Source organism: Mycetomoellerius zeteki, unplaced genomic scaffold (assembly GCF_001594055.1).
Source record: "Mycetomoellerius zeteki isolate Tzet28-1 unplaced genomic scaffold, Tzet1.0 scaffold327, whole genome shotgun sequence".
Lineage (NCBI taxonomy): Eukaryota > Metazoa > Arthropoda > Insecta > Hymenoptera > Formicidae > Mycetomoellerius > Mycetomoellerius zeteki.
In genome coordinates, this window is record NW_017257313.1 from 1119429 (window position 1) to 1135573 (window position 16145).

Consider the following 16145-nt stretch of genomic DNA (forward strand, 5'->3'; position numbering starts at 1 on the left):
CAGCAGACTCAACAGTTTTGCAACCGTTTTATGATTGTCTGCTGAGATAGGACCATTCTTCTAGATCTAAAAGTATGATCCAATTAGCGCGAAGGAAACTTACAACAGTTGCAAAACAAACGTTCTGCTGAACGCAGCCAATCATAAAACGGTTGCAAAACTGTTGAGTCTGCTGAACGCAGCCATTATTAGCTCTGTTCAACTTGCTTACACTTTTTTACACTTTTTACACTTAAAATGAGATAGATATATATTTGGCGCTGAAAAAAGAGAAAGCGAAAATGCTGAGTGTAAGCAAGTCGAACAGACCAATTGTTGTTAAATAGGTGCATCCAAAAGCGCAGAGCGTTCAGTGAGCTCATGCATCTGATTGGCATATTCCATTAGAGCTAAAAATATAGACCAAACAGGTACAAGAGCTCACTGAGCGCTCAGTGAGTGGTCATGCATCTTTTTGACGCTAAAAATGGCTGCGTTCAACAGAGAAGACTAATCAGTTAGCGCTTAGTGATTCTTCAATATAATTGGTTCCTACACTTAGATCCAGTGAAAAACTAAAGGCCAAGAACCAATCATATTAAAGAATCACTTAAGCGCTAACTGATTAGTTTTCTCTGCTGAACGCAGCTATTAAGATGCTGGATTCACACTGCATCCGATTTTCGTCGTAAGACACTCTGCAACCAATCAGAAAACAGGATTCCGATGAATTTTGCTTCGTATTATCGGAATCCTGTTTTCTGATTGGATGCAGTGTGAATCCAGCAAGAATCGAGCGTCAACATGAAATTGTACCTTTAATTATATTTGTTGCATTTTATATTTTGTATCTTATAAATATCACATTTTTAGTATAATCCTTCCCCTCCGATTTTTCTGTAATTTTATAAATTCGTGTATTTTCATGCGTAGAATATATTTCAAGAGAGAAAATCATCGCTCAAGTCTTTTCTTTTTTTTTTTAATTTCAAAGATTTTTTATGTCTACATAAAAAAAAAAACAGAAAAGATTTAAATTTTGAATTATAACACAAACTTATTCTCTGCTATAATTTATGAGTACTATTTGAAGTTTACAGTTTTTTGCGGGCTCTACGATAGAAGTCGTAGCAGTCGTAAGATCTTAAGTCGTAGAAAATTGACCAATCACAGTCGAATATGAGAAGAATAATCAACTGTAATTGGTCAATTTTCTACGACTTAAGACTCTATGCTACGACTTCTATTGTAGACCCCGCATTATAGAACTCTCATGAAAACGTATTTTTCCGCGGCTCCCGCGCTTCGTTAACTGATTTTGAACAGCCAACAATAGCCAATAAAAAAAAATCTCGCGATAACCTACAATCTACATGCTGATATTTGCTGGCATTTGTCTCACATAGCCTTGCGTGCTCCAATTATATTGTCATATAATTTATTATATCTTTGCATTAATATCAATATTTGAATTATGATACATATTTTTTGAAACAAATTTCAAACAGGCTTTCTAGGCATCTGAACAAAGTATATCATTCCGTTCTTCGCAACGACTCGCGAGTCTTTTTGATTTTAACCGGTCCATGTATTGTTTTAGAATTTATCGGAGGGAACTATCGTTTAAGGACGTAGCGAAAAAATACACTGAAGCTGCGGCACGATGACGAATACTGGAGGTAAAGTAGTCGCCAATCTGCGACAAAAGTTCGTGTCGCCAAAGGTATTGCGATGGTTCCCGGGGCATATGACGAAGGGTCTGAAACAGATGCAGCAGCGATTGAAAAATATCGATTGCATCCTAGAGGTTCACGACGCTCGGGTACCGATTTCCGGACGTTATGCAGACTTTAGCAGAACTTTGACCGGCTTGAAGCCACATATACTTGTACTAAGCAAAAAAGATCTAGCCGATATGAGATACACAGACAGTACAGTCTCTATGTTGAACAGAGAAGGGCTGTCCAACATAATCTTTACAAACCTGAAAAATCAACAATGCAAAGGCATGAAGAAGATTTTACCTCTAGCCAAGAAGTTGATATTAAATTCACAGCGTTACAATAGAATGGAAGAAGAATCTTACTCCATGATGGTTATTGGTGTACCCAATGTTGGAAAGTCCTCTCTGATTAATTGTTTGAGAAACAATCACCTTCACCTTTCAGGCAAAGCTACTCCTGTTGGCGGAATGGCTGGTATCACACGATCCGTAATGACTCATATAAAAATATCAGAGGATCCTGTAGTGTATCTGATTGATACCCCGGGTATCCTAGCTCCTTCCATCAATGACGTTCATGCTGGCTTTAAGTTAGCCTTAGTGGGATGTCTGCAAGATCATGTAGTAGGATCGTATATGCTTGCGGATTACCTACTATTTTGGCTGAATACAAATGACAGATTTGAATATGTAGATAAATTAGGTTTGCCAGAACCAAATGACAATGTGTCATATATACTCACGTTTATTGCTGCAAAGTTGAAAAAAACCGTGAGAATAAAAAGCTACAACAATCAGAAACAAGTCATGCCTGATTTAAAATTTGCAGCAGACTACTTTATTAGTTTATTTAGGAAAGGAGAATTTGGATCCTATTGCTTAGATATAAATTTATTAGAGACTTCACAAAATTACAAAATTAGTTTAGCGTAGTAATAATTATCGATGTAAATATTGTATATTTATTTATGGAAATAGTTCTTAATTGAGAGAAAATATAAATTTTCGTAATTTTACATGATATCTAATATTTGAATGACCCTAAATGGAAAAACAACTCTGAGAAAGTTATCTTTCAACTACATCTCATTTTTTTTTAATAAAATCGGATAACATTCGATTATTATTAAGATATTGAATTTTATTTTGAGTGTCTTGTATATGTCTCGAAAACATTTTTTTGTTATAAATTAAAATGCTGATAAATGTATGAAAATGTAGGTAATCACTAGCTAAAGAAGCATAATTGTATTGAATATTGTCCCCACCAGTTTTGTAGTGCTGTTACTTTCAGTAACTGCTTTCCGCGAAAGTAGGTCAATCGAGTCATTTTTATTACTTCTGGAAGACTTCTTCCATGTCTTCCATTCATTGCGTTATCTTTGAAATCTACACGGGAACTATACATATTGCACTGTTATTATGACACGAAATAACCGAGCAATTAAATGATTTTGTAAATGACTTTGTTTAAAAAATTTACCGTTATATCGATATCGTGGGGAATCTTAAGCCTGCAAACCACGAACTTTCCTTAAATTTTTCAAACTCTCAAAGGCATTTGAGTCATCACTCGAGCTAACACTTCTCTCGGAATTGATTTTTAGCAAAAATGTTTGCGAGGGTAACGTTTTATCCAACCTTGCTTTATAACGTCGTTATGGAAAAAATTACGACTCGGAACTGGTACGATAAAATAGATGAGACTGTTATATTGGGCGCCTTACCGTTTCGGCGAACGACTAAGCAGGTATGGTTTCGTAAATTTATTTTTGTAACAAAAATTATACATAAATCAATAAAATATTATTTTATATATATGTATATATATATATACATATATACGTAATTTTATCTGCATTTATTTTTTAATAAATATCATAAAATAAATGTTATTACAATATTTAATGTTTTAATTTAAAAATGATTTTTAATTTTATTCTATAATATGAGCCTGTTCTTCTATATAAAAATACATTAAGAATATGTCAGAAACATATCAATTATTTAAATAAATAAAATTTATGCGACAACCACTAAGTTACAAATATTCAAATAGTGTTATATACAATTTGTACTTTACACTTCTGTTTTTTTTCACTTTCAGTTGATAGATGATGAAAATATAAAAGCTGTTGTGTCTATGAATGAAGATTATGAATTGTCTTTATTATCAAACATGGAAAAGGTGCGCGGTAGTAAGATTTAAATTTTGAGAATAAACTAGTATGTTAAAAGCTAAATAGAAATATATGTAGCTTGATATATATATATATAATACTTTTTTTCTCCATCCAGGAATGGAGCAAGCATAACGTAGAATTTCTACAACTGTCTACAACAGACATCTTTCAAGCACCTTCACAGGAAAAATTACAGGAGGGTGTAAACTTTATTAATAAATTCCGCAACATATCAAATAAAAAATTAGATAATCCAGGTATCGATAATAGTCATGACCAACATGGCACAGTTTATGTTCATTGTAAAGCAGGAAGAACAAGAAGCGCAACATTAGTCGGATGTTATTTAATAACAGTGAGATCATATGGCAAGATTTAAATGCAAAACTAAGAGATTTTTAGTCATTAAGCGGTGAAATATTCTCGTTTTTCTAGAAAAATAATTGGACGCCTGAAGAAGCGGTTGATTACATGCGAATGAAGAGGCCACATGTATTGCTTCATACAGCACAATGGTCTGCTCTCAAGCAATTTTATGCGAGGCATGTACAATCTACGTCCTAAAATTTTTTTATATATTTGTTGATGTTACTTTATACAAATGAAAAGTATATAAATAGATAAATAAAGTCTAATTTATTTAAATACTACGCTAAATTACGTATATATCCATTCGAATAGAAAGAACAGAGAGATAAAATACAATATAAAATAAATCGTTCACTGATTTTTATTATTAGAGCTTAACTTTTTTTACATGCGCAAATGCAAATTTGGTAGCCTCTGTAATTGCTTCTTCCATACGTATCTGAAAATCCTGCGATACTTTTGTAGATTTCATACTTGCGACCAACATAGGTTTGAATCCCTTGATAGGTCCGTACTCTGCATTAAAAATTTGAAGGATGATATTCATCCAAGTTTGTGCATTAAATGCACTAGAAGCTATTTCCTAAACAATAATAATAAGAGTTTATTTAAATTGTTTACATTTTGATATACATATAGATTACATATTGTTATGATTTATGGTGAAATGTATATTTACAAACATATGAATAAAACATACCTGTGGCATGGAACATCTTGCTTTTACAAATCCATTCGTACATGACAGAATTAAAATTGGCATCTCAGAAAAGAGAGATGCAACTTCATGCAATGACAAATATGTGGGATTCTTATTTAGACAATACACAATAAAACAAGATGAATCCGTGGCATCAATGATTTCACGAGTTATAGAATCTCTATTAAAGATCATTATTAAATATTATTCAGAATTAAATAGATTACTCATATAGTATACATATATATTACATACTTTTCGATTTCTTTCTCTCGCAGCCATGCCGTCTTGCTTAAATTCTCCAGCTGTGTCAAACATTTCTCTTTAACCAAGTAAGGTAATGGTACTTGTACGTCCTGGTTATTAATTTCTTGTTTTATTTGATTTAATTCTGTATTAAATAGCTCATATATGAATTTGCCACTTCGTAAAACGTCTTCTAGCTCTGCAATCCTCTGACATAAATTTTCACCGGCTTGTTTCATACTTAGAGCTCCAGGACCAACAACAGCCTTAACAGTGCGTTTCATTGCTCCCTTTGAGGTATATGTTAAAAAGCAGAAGTGTTGCAGTACACCAGTATTATGTACATGCGTACCACAACACGTTTCCCTAAAAATGCACAATTAATATTAACGTCCAGCTTAGAAAATTTGATGTTTAAAATTTAGACTTACTAACTTTGCTTTCAAATCGTCAGTATTAATTTCTACGATTTTAATGTCTGTGTAAGGATATATCTCTCCTGGGATTAATGTAACATCGTTTTGTTTTAACAGTTCGAGCGAATTCACAGTTTGCACAGTCGTTACAGCACGAGACTGTATGACATTGTTAACGGAAGCTTCTATTGCCTCCATTTGTTTTAATGTAAGTTGTTCGCCTAACGAATTGAATTGAAGTTTTAAACTATCCATACTGACTGTACATCCACGTTGATAAATTACTTGCATAACTTGCTTTAAGGCTGCATTTAATAAATGTGCTGCTGTATGATGTTTCATCGCTCCAATACGAATATTTGATTCTATATTGACTAGACAATCGTCGTCTATTTGTAAATGCAGCTCTGATATACTAGAAAACAGATTTGTGTACTGATTATGAACTTTTTACAATTAAATTAAAATATAATTAAAATGAAAAATACCATAATTAAAATGAGTTTTATAATTATCTAAACATATCTAAATGTATAAAAATATAAGACACTTACGGTAAATCTGTTTTGGCAAAGTGTCCAGAATGAATCACATAGCCGTTTACTTTTCTAACATTGTCTATATTAAAAAGTAGATTCTTAATACAAATATTCCCTTTATCTGAAACTTGGCCACCTTCTAATGAATAACATATAGTCTTGTCCAAAATAATTCCAATATTATCTGTACTGTTTAATATTTCGTCGATATTTACAACTATTTTATTAGTATTATTAGTTTTTATAATATCGGAATAATTTTTACTTGCAACCAATTCATCTACGATATATAACATAGATTCAGTTTTAAAGTTGCATTATATAAGCAGTTAAATAATTGGAATATATGAAAAAAATGTACATAATTTATTTTAACATTACCATTAACAATAATTCCAATGAGTTTACTGCTAAATACTGGAAATTCGTACGTATTTCCATTATACGTATAATTATACTTGAATGAATCATCCGTCTTAGGTACATGATTTTTTTTAAGTATTCCTAAAGATTCTTCAGAAATTACAACACTATGTTTGTCTAATCCAATTCTTGATTGATATTTACGATTATCAAGTTGCTTTTCAAAGTCGATTTCATCAAAGTATAAACATTCGATTTGTGCCAGTTCCGCTATAGTTTCCGAATTCAGACCGTATGTATCATACAGCTTAAATGCGACAGTTCCAGGTAATACATTAGTTTTACGTCTGTAAATAATATTATGTGTACTAACATATTATGTCATGTAAAAAAAAGGTACAATTAGAAAAAAATATCTTACAATTCTTTCAACATGGATTGTAGATCTTTATAGCCATCAACTAGACCAGAAGCCATCCAATCAGTAATTGCTATCAATTCGGGACGAGTTTTAATCATCTTATTCCACATTTTACCAGAAGTATTCCGTAATTTTTTAAATAAATCTTCTTCAAAATCTATTATCCTTTGTACCTGACAAATTACATCTAATATATTAAGATTATGTAAACTATGTCTCAACAAGATGAGCTTAAAAATTTCATTTTAATATATATTTTAGTCGTTTTAATCTTAATTATTTTACCTGTTTTAGATTAGTATGCAATTCTGGATAAGTTACACCCAGGTTATCAGCTACATTGCAAGCAAGTTCTGAAACTATGCCAGATTTTCTGAAAATTTTCTCTCCTATGTCTATTGCATGTCGCAATACTTTTCGCAGCTTTGGACTGAAATATATATATATATATACTATATTATATTTAATAATTATATATATATTTGATCATAGATTAGTACTACACAATCATACTGTTGTTCAGGTAACATATCATCAGCCAATGCAACAGTAATCATTCTTGCATGATCAGCTAGAATTCTGTAACCGTAATCAAGTGGCAATTCTGTAACCATAGTTTTGCCTGTGTCATCATCAAACGTTCCCTTATATTCTGGTGCGTTCGAATGTTTTCGTATTGCATCGAATAATGGCTGGAAGAGGTCCGTATCATAATTTGATTTCTTTCCTTGTAGAAAAGTAACTAATCGTTCAAGTCCCATGCCTGTATCAACATGATGGTTTGGTAAAGGTACTATACATCCATTTGTAAGCCTAACATAAAATATGATATTGAATAGACTAAGCAATTTCATAATGATACAATTAATAAACTCTTTATGATGTTACATAGCAAAGAAAGTTTCAAATAATGTTTAAATCAATGCATAAAGATTAAAAAAATATGTAGTATATTATATGGACTTTAAATCATTAATTTAAAGGATTTAAAGTATTTAATAAATACATATAACTGATAGTTCACCTTTCACATTGTATAAAAACTATGTTCCATAACTCCATAAGATCAGCATATCCTTTATTCACTCGTTCGGCTTGATTAGTTGATCGTTTCATATAGTCAATATGTATCTCTGTACAAGGTCCACAAGGACCTGATACCCCCATTTCCCAGAAATTATCTCGCATACCGAAAGGTAAAACTTTACATTCCGGAAGACCGAGTCTCAACCAAATATCTTTGCACTCCAGATCTGGATTCATGCCTAGTTCCTCATTACCACCAAAATATGTTACGTATAAATATTCTGTAGGTATGCCATATACATTTGTTAAAAGATTCCAAGCATACGAGCAAGCATCCTCCTAAAGTCAGTTCATTACACAAATAAGTACTACAAGTATAAACAAGTGAAAATAGCATTGTAGTTCTTTTGTACTTTAAAATATCTAAAATCATACTTTAAAATAATCTCCAAAAGACCAGTTGCCAAGCATTTCAAAAAAGGTATGGTGATAACTATCTTTGCCAACAACACTTAGATCATTGTGCTTCCCACCAACTCTGATACACTTCTGTGAGTTTGCAACTTTTGTCACAGGAGGTTTGTAATAATCTAAGAAAATCCCTTTAAACTGAAAAGAGTAAAAATAGAAGTATTCGTTATAGCAACTTGTTATTAGAGACAAACTTCTCAAGATTGAAAAGTATGACATACTTGATTCATGCCAGCATTGATAAACGCCAGGGAATGATCGGTAATCGGAGAGACGGGGCTGGAACGAATAAAACTGTGCTTTAAATCCTTCGTGAAGTAATCTAAAAATTCATTTCTGATGAGGTTAGCCGGTTTGTTGTTGGTGAATTGACTGTACGGGCGAATCAATTTAAGGAAAATCATTTTCCTTGTTACGGAATTTATCATAGTCCGTAATCAACATATAATACGAAACAGTCAGTTTTTGTAAAACAATGTGGGGGTCCACGTGAATGCACCAGGAGTCATCGTGTCATATAGCCGAACATGGTTAGAACAGTACTCGCATAGAGTACTTCTAACAATGCAAACTATCGACTACACAAATTATGCAGCATCGTGCGCATAGTTCATTCAAAACGAGGCTTATTACACACTGATGAGGTTTAATTAACTGTAAGGTTCGATGAAGAATCGACAAAAGAAAATGCGCGAAAAAATTTTATTTTGAATGTAGCGCCAAATTTGAAACTTTAGACTGCGCTCGGGAATACACATCGCGAGCGAGATTTGCGAGTACCTTCAGGTATTAATTTATCCTTGTTTAACATTCGACGAATACAAGGATAGAATGATATACTTGAAGGCAGTTGTGTGTTTCCCCGAACGCAGCTTTGCTTCTTTCGAGTCATGCGCTCCTAATATCCAGAAATCGGCCGCTGAATTTTAATATTTGAACTGATATGCAATTTGCTTCAGTCCGTTCAAAAATATGAACATACTTATATCCAATGAACATATATCCATTATTTTCTCTCCAAAATGAGAAAAATATTGCGACGTTTTTAATTTTACTTTTTCTTTTCTTCAGCCATCTTATGAATGTTAATTCGTATTGTTACTAAAAATTCGATATAAAACATTTTATTTATTTTTAAGATTCCTGAGTAGTCACCACAACCAATTTGAATAAAACGAAACGATGAGATCGCTTTAAAACAATTGTAAAAATTAATGGACGAAAACTGTCCTTAATCCTTCCCTTGACAGTCAGTAAATAATCATGAAAAGTGATGAAAGCCACGCAAGTGCTTTTATTCAATGCGCATGCGTAGCCTATTTTCACTTACATATACCTTTTATCACTTTTTATGATTATAAGGCTGCGTTGGAAACATCACCTGGCTACCCCCGTGTATCATCTTATCCTTGTTTAACATTGAATAAACAACAAGGATAAAATGATACAGTTTACTCGGATGATGTATCCGAACGCAACCTTACTGACTGTAACTCGGAGAGGATAAAAAAAAGCAAAGAGTTTTGGTCTATTTTTACAAATGTTTTAAAGCGATCTCATCATTTAATTTTATCCAAATTATCTTTATTTACAAATGGCACAAAAATTAACGTGTCATTTCTCGCTTCTGACGTCACGATTCAAATATGATTGTGGTGTCTACTCAGGAGTTTCAAATAAATTTATTTTATTAGGAAATATACATATCATATATACAGCATTTTAAATACAATAATATTAATAATTCTATCGATTATGAGATTACTTTTACGTTACATAATCTTTAAGATACACGTTTTTAATAGTACATAAATAACATCATAGGCCTGTTCTTTTTAGCTGAACTTCTTGCACGGTTCGTCTTTTTTCTTTTTCTCTCCAACATGGAGAGAAGAGGAAGAAAGATGAACTATGCAAAAACTTTAGTTAAAAAGAACAAACCTCTTGTTATACATACAACACTTAAATCAGAATGGAATTTTTTCTAAAAACTTTCTTTTTTTTTACTATACATCCTTAATGCACATATCATTACAATATGCGGCAGTCTTTAGATAAATTACGTTGTATTATTCTAAACTTTCTATCTCAAATCAATTCAGAAATGAGAAATTAAAATTATAGTCGATCTATAAAGTACATCCAATCTTAAATTTAATCCTCAATTTCTAAAAGATCGCCACCCATGGCTTTCCAAAAGGCGGTGACTACTTGCTCTGCCACTAGGCGCCTTTCGTTTGTTGGTAAGGATGCCGCGTGTTCCTTCATAGCCATCAATTGGCCATACAGTTCTCCAAAATCTGCGTTTTCGTCGCCCATGATGCCGTCTGTTTAAAATCCAATGAAAAATAAGCGACGACACTTCATAGATTTACCTTCATTCGTTTCATGATCTATACTGACCGAGCATATCCTGCATGCGTAGCGTTTCTGCAGGATCACGTGTTAATCGAATATTCTCAAATTGTTCTTCAATTTCGTTTACCTCTGGTGCTTGCCCCATGCATGACTTGTCTGTAACGAAATGTAATTTGATCCATATCTATGTGAAAAGAGTTATACGCTTGAGTTTTTATTCTAACAGCAGAAATTTGACTCGCACCTTTAAGCACGATATTGGGCCACATGTGAGCATGCAGAGCTTCTATGATTCTTTCTATGCCATATTTGTTACCCTCCGTATCACATTCTAAATCTCCCGTTTGCTCCAACTCGACCAGCTCAAACTTGTGAAGCAAACACCAATTTAGCACTGAAACATACAAAAGACATCAATTATACACAATACAGAAATAAATGTATGATGTAAAGTGTGTTCGAGGAGATGCTATTAGCGCCATTTATGTCATTTAATCTTTATTGTTCATCAGAATGTAAAATAAGGACAGATGACATGAATATCACTAATAACCTATCTCCCTCAGCAAGCTCTATAATACATCGGAGTGTGCCATTGAAGAATGGGGGTGTCTCAATTCTAAACAATGACACTCTGGGTGTTTTCTAGCAAGGACACAGTGTAACACAATGAATTATTTCATCCGTGTTTAATGATTGCAAACATTGTGTTATCCTGTATCCTTGCTGAAAAATGTTTTTTGCTGAAAAGCATCCTATGATGCAAAAATTGTACTATTTTCTTTATCAGGATTTCTTTGTCATTGATTGGTTAATGCTGTTTGTAGAAAACAGTATGAAAAATAAATATTTATTTGTCTTTCTTTTCTCTGTCGGATTGCAGTTTTCTATAGTTTAGTATAGGGAATGCATGCTCCAATATATTTTTTTTAACATAGAACTCTGATCTCTCCACATCCATATTTGTTCATTAAACATCAACATTTTCCATCATTGTTATACCTTTATCTCGCAAAGGCGAGTCAGATATTGTCCTGCAAGAAAACAACAGTACCTCCGCTGCTGTCAAAGATGTGGCCAAGGATGTCAATTGTTCCAGCTCTTGATCCACCTTGTCCTACAGAAATCAATTGCCATCAACATGTCGATCTAATTGCTAAATTCCCATTATGTCTCTTACTGCCTGTGGGTCGTGGTACACAATCAATGCGTCAACTTCTTCCACTGGGAGTTTGTGGGATAAATTTTCTACGGCACGTACCAAGATCTGTGATGTATAATACTTGTTGTCAATGTTCCACAGATAGTCTACAATCTTATCTTCCTCGGATAGACGTTCCGCCCCTATACCTGCATTACAAATACACAACATGAAATAAAATTACATAGAAAATTAGGATTATTTCTGACAAATTATGAGTATACCCTTGTACTTACTTTCTGCGATTTCCTTAGCTTTTCCTTCCTTCGTGCTAACAATCAACGCTCGAGGTAGATTCATTGTCGAAGAAGATCGAAATACGTACCAAAAGAATCAATAATAATATTTGATCCAACTGACTGATTAATAGGCGTGAATAATTTCAGTAAGTTAGAGGTTAGGTTAGAACGAGTAAGACGCGATGCACCACTATGTGCAAAATTATAGGTGTAGCAATCGCGCTTGTGTCAAAAGTCAAAACTCACGTGAGACGCGTAACTTTAAAATTAATTAGAATTATGTTTATAGAATAAATTAATATTATTAATTATAATTTAATTAATCTATCTAATTATAAATATTTTTTAATTATATTATTTAAAATTGTAAATTGTATATCACTTGATTTATTTTTAAATATATAAACAATAATATATAAATTTCTTTAGCAAAAAAGCATATAAAAATAGGGAAATTTTTATAAATACAAATGAGAAGTATGCGATTATTAAATCATTGATTTGAAAAAATGTATTTATTTTTAAATTTGTATTCTGATATTTTCAACTTTTTATAAGTGAATTTAAGGTATATAATCAATCGAATGTAGAAAAATTGATAATTAAACTTCAAAAAAGAAAGAACATAATATAATGAAAGGAAAAGAATTTTCCTTCCATATTTCCGTGCAGAGTGGAATGTGACAATTATATGACACAATGAGACGGCAGATATTCCGGGAAAAATAATTATAGATCGTTCATTCATTGCACATATCACGCGTACCGATCCGAAAGAGATTCTGTTGATTACGATACAATTGACGCTTTCAGTTAACGTTGTCTGAGATATAATTACATAATTACTGAGACGGGGTGATATAAAATATCTTCTTCAGAGAAATACAAAAATAGACAATTGTTTCCTCGTTATAAAATTCTTTTAAAATGAGGTAGAAAGTTAAATAATAATAATGTACCTGAAATATAAGCAGTGATCACTAATCCTGTGGTATTTATCGGTATTTTAATATTTGTTGTTTCTGTTAGTTATTGCAGTTTATACATTTTGAGAAATAATTTCTTCTGTATAATACACTTAAAAGTCTGAAATAGAAATTTTCATATATGTGGTATCTTTTAATATAAATTAATTCGAAAAAAGGAACAAAGATGAACGCTCTAATTTGACTCTGGCAAAGAAAGAGAGAATTTGCGAGTTATTGCAAAAATTATATATTTAAATTTTATTTATTAAATTATATATTTAAATCAACAGGACGAAAAAGATGTGTCTCCGACCTTCGGCTCTATCAATTCGATATGCTTTTCCGCTTAAATAATAGTAACATATAAAAGAGTAAGCCACCGACAAACAATTTCACATTGTAATAGAAAACGTCGCGAAACATTTACTGTGTGGTATTATTGAAGTTTATATTAACCGACAAATTATTCCAACATGAGGCGATTCATTCTTCTGTACGTAACTTAAACAATTGTTTTTTAAGCACAGTATTATATTTATTAATTTTAAAACGGCATTAGTTATACAATTACATTATTAACTGAATAATTTTAAATTAATTATTAATTCTTCTTCTGAATCCCCTGTTTAGTTTTCCGATCCAAATAAAGGGTCACAGTATCATGCGATGAATTATTAATTCAAAGCTAACTTGAAATTAGGTCTGTTCGCGTTGCTTACATTTTTTGCATTTAACATTGGAGATTTCAAGCAATACGAACAGATCTATTGATTGCTTCGCTTCCTGCACGTCTGTTTTCCTATTTTCCTATTATATTGAGACGCACGATGATCATGTACTGACATTACTGAAAAACATTAGAGACGTATTCTTTTTCGAAGAAAGTTTTGAACTGATAGTGTAAACTGTAAATGCAATAAATTGGAGTAAAAAACAAACTATATTTGTTTTACTCTAACTTATTAATTGTACCTGTTCAGAACTTTTTGCGAAAATGAACAGACCTAGGCCGATATTCACACAGTCCGTATATTTTAAAACCATCTTAATAAGTAATATCTTAAGATGCTTATGCCATTCTCTGATTGGTACCTACATGAAATTTTAAGACTGTACTTAAGACAGTTTTAAATATAAGAATTTAATATATCGACTATGAATAGCGGTCCTAAATTATTTATATTTTCGATACTGTCAGTAGATGATGGCCATCGTGCACTTCAGTATTAGGCAAACATCAGGCATGCTGAAAGTGGATCGATTAATTTCAAGCGAGCGGGCGCGAGATTTGAATTAAATTTTGATCGTACAACCTCTTATCGAGATATGCACTCCCAATAACATTGATTTTTGGACGTTGAAAGACGCTTCTACCCTCGTCTAATCCCTCATCCAATTGCCTTTGAAGAAGAGGCAAAATCACATGTAAACATTTAATAATACAATTCGAATTTAAATATAACTAGGAAATAATTGCAGAATTAATTGTTGTATTTCTGGATCTTTACAGCACCTTTGTCGGCACGTTTCTAATGAGAGATGTTACATTATCGAAGATCCAAGAATATTCTTCGAATCTGGCCTGGTTGTTCGGCATAAAAGAAAATGCTAATATGAAAGAAAAACGCGCTGTATGCGAATCTGAGGAGTGCAAAAAAATGGGTATTTGCATTTTATTAAGCTGCAATTAAGTCATCTGTCGAAACATATTAATTCCTCTTTTCCATTTTTCTCAGCTGACTTTATATTAGGAGGCATGAACAGATCCGTAAATCCATGTGATGACTTTTACGAGTACGCTTGCGGAAAATGGTCAGAGAAAAATGCCATTCCAAAAGGTTTACGCAAGTGGAATATATGGTTCAAGCTTCAAGTCAAGACCCTTTTGCAAGTACAAGGTAATCAGCCGATTTACACATTACTATTCGTAAAATTCAAGATTGGAGATTCATTTAGCGTATATTAATATTATTAAATTTCACAGAGATTGTGCAGTCTAAGATTACAGAGAACGATCTACCAGCGGTAAAACTTGCGAAAAAGTGGTACAAAGCTTGCATGGATACGGGTGAGTGCATCTGTAATAAATGAAATGTCGAACCAAAAATATATAGATTTCGTGTCACATTCTACGATAATTCGCTAATACTTACAGACGCGATAGAAAAAGAAGGGATCGACCCGCTGGTTTCTACCTTATCGCATTTAGGTGGCTGGCCTATGACAATGGAGCCGGATAAATGGGATGAACAGAAGTACAGCTGGGAAAAAGTGGATGATCAATATATGCGCTTGACGGCAAGAAATGCCTTTTATGACGTGCGCATACAGATAGATTCAGAGGACCCAAAGAGAGTAGAGGTACTTATTGTAATATATTTCCTTTAATCAGACTTGTATTACAAAGAATACAATTAAGGTAGAGTTCCACCCGTTGATCGTGAGACTCTACTTTTAGATTTATTTTTTTTACAAAAATTTAATACTAATCAATACTGAAAGACAATAATTAATTACTTATTTTAAGTATTAAAAACACTATTGCTCAGTACTTTTAGTACTCCAAATAAATAATTAATTAGGTACTATTTTTCAGTAATATACAAGGTGAGTCATTTTAATCTATGGACCCGAATATCTTCCAAATTACGGTATCTACAAAAAAATGGTTTAGATAAAAGTTGACCAGGACAGAGGGGGTCATTTAATTGTACCATTAGTTTTGACCTTGAGGTCAATTTTGAAGGTCATTTCAAGGTCACGATGGTTTTTTTAAATGGGACACCCTATTTTTGACTGCGGATTTCGAAAGAGCGGAAAATTTTACATCAAACTTGTCTTATGAAAAAATTGTTTTTGCGACCTTGGAAAGGTCAAAAATAAAGGTCAAATGCCTGAAAAACGATCTGGTGTACTTTTTCTGAAATGACGTGGTTTTCTGGG

General features: G+C 32.5%; 5 protein-coding genes across 5 annotated transcripts in view; 3 read left to right on the plus strand and 2 right to left on the minus strand.

Moving 5' to 3' along the window:
* The first annotated feature begins 1588 nt into the window (after window positions 1-1588).
* On the plus strand, window positions 1589-4509 carry PTPMT1 (protein tyrosine phosphatase, mitochondrial 1). The gene is made up of 5 exons (XM_018452020.1): window positions 1589-1658; window positions 3310-3452; window positions 3810-3890; window positions 4001-4240; window positions 4321-4509. The coding sequence occupies exons 1-5, from the start codon at window positions 1643-1645 to the stop codon at window positions 4447-4449; spliced, it is 609 nt and encodes a 202-aa protein (XP_018307522.1). The 5' UTR covers window positions 1589-1642; the 3' UTR covers window positions 4450-4509.
* On the plus strand, window positions 1636-2635 carry LOC108725173 (mitochondrial GTPase 1). Its single transcript, XM_018452019.1, has one exon. The coding sequence runs from the start codon at window positions 1643-1645 to the stop codon at window positions 2633-2635; it is 993 nt and encodes a 330-aa protein (XP_018307521.1). The 5' UTR covers window positions 1636-1642.
* A 16-nt stretch (window positions 4510-4525) lies between the features above and the next one.
* Window positions 4526-8971, minus strand: AlaRS-m (alanine--tRNA ligase, mitochondrial). The gene is made up of 12 exons (XM_018452018.1): window positions 8658-8971; window positions 8401-8574; window positions 7964-8304; window positions 7453-7752; window positions 7225-7369; window positions 6940-7112; window positions 6537-6865; window positions 6171-6435; window positions 5636-6031; window positions 5210-5566; window positions 4955-5135; window positions 4526-4837 (listed from the first exon to the last, which is right to left on the minus strand). The coding sequence occupies exons 1-12, from the start codon at window positions 8862-8864 to the stop codon at window positions 4622-4624; spliced, it is 3084 nt and encodes a 1027-aa protein (XP_018307520.1). The 5' UTR covers window positions 8865-8971; the 3' UTR covers window positions 4526-4621.
* A 1485-nt stretch (window positions 8972-10456) lies between these two features.
* Window positions 10457-12411, minus strand: LOC108725129 (alpha- and gamma-adaptin-binding protein p34). Its single transcript, XM_018451927.1, has 6 exons — window positions 12232-12411; window positions 11975-12144; window positions 11797-11911; window positions 11039-11188; window positions 10840-10950; window positions 10457-10763 (listed from the first exon to the last, which is right to left on the minus strand). Exons 1-6 carry the CDS (start codon window positions 12293-12295, stop codon window positions 10591-10593), a joined length of 783 nt encoding a protein of 260 aa, XP_018307429.1. The 5' UTR covers window positions 12296-12411; the 3' UTR covers window positions 10457-10590.
* A 1207-nt stretch (window positions 12412-13618) lies between these two features.
* LOC108725146 (membrane metallo-endopeptidase-like 1) overlaps window positions 13619-16145 on the plus strand; it is an 8066-nt gene continuing 5539 nt past the window's right edge. Inside the window, exons 1-5 of the mRNA XM_018451950.1 lie at window positions 13619-13695; window positions 14713-14864; window positions 14939-15100; window positions 15187-15270; window positions 15358-15563. Of these exons, the coding sequence (XP_018307452.1) occupies window positions 13676-13695; window positions 14713-14864; window positions 14939-15100; window positions 15187-15270; window positions 15358-15563 (624 nt within the window). The 5' untranslated portion in view covers window positions 13619-13675. The remainder of the gene's footprint in view (window positions 13696-14712; window positions 14865-14938; window positions 15101-15186; window positions 15271-15357; window positions 15564-16145) is intronic.

What these genes read in the sequence shown, in the direction of transcription:
- LOC108725173 (XM_018452019.1), top strand. Translation starts at nt 1,643, where the DNA reads ATGACGAATACTGGAGGTAAAGTAGTCGCCAATCTGCGACAAAAGTTC.
- PTPMT1 (XM_018452020.1), top strand. An exon ending in TTCGGCGAACGACTAAGCAG is followed by an intron (nt 3,453 to 3,809) that starts GTATGGTTTCGT and finishes TTTCACTTTCAG; the next exon opens with TTGATAGATGATGAAAATAT. An exon ending in TATTATCAAACATGGAAAAG is followed by an intron (nt 3,891 to 4,000) that starts GTGCGCGGTAGT and finishes TTCTCCATCCAG; the next exon opens with GAATGGAGCAAGCATAACGT.
- AlaRS-m (XM_018452018.1), bottom strand. Translation starts at nt 8,864, where the DNA reads ATGATAAATTCCGTAACAAGGAAAATGATTTTCCTTAAATTGATTCGC. An exon ending in GTTTTTATACAATGTGAAAG is followed by an intron (nt 7,753 to 7,963) that starts GTGAACTATCAG and finishes ATTTTATGTTAG; the next exon opens with GCTTACAAATGGATGTATAG. An exon ending in GATATGTTACCTGAACAACA is followed by an intron (nt 7,370 to 7,452) that starts GTATGATTGTGT and finishes TATATATTTCAG; the next exon opens with TCCAAAGCTGCGAAAAGTAT.
- LOC108725129 (XM_018451927.1), bottom strand. Translation starts at nt 12,295, where the DNA reads ATGAATCTACCTCGAGCGTTGATTGTTAGCACGAAGGAAGGAAAAGCT. An exon ending in TGTACCACGACCCACAGGCA is followed by an intron (nt 11,912 to 11,974) that starts GTAAGAGACATA and finishes TGATTTCTGTAG; the next exon opens with GACAAGGTGGATCAAGAGCT. An exon ending in ACGCATGCAGGATATGCTCG is followed by an intron (nt 10,764 to 10,839) that starts GTCAGTATAGAT and finishes GATTTTAAACAG; the next exon opens with ACGGCATCATGGGCGACGAA.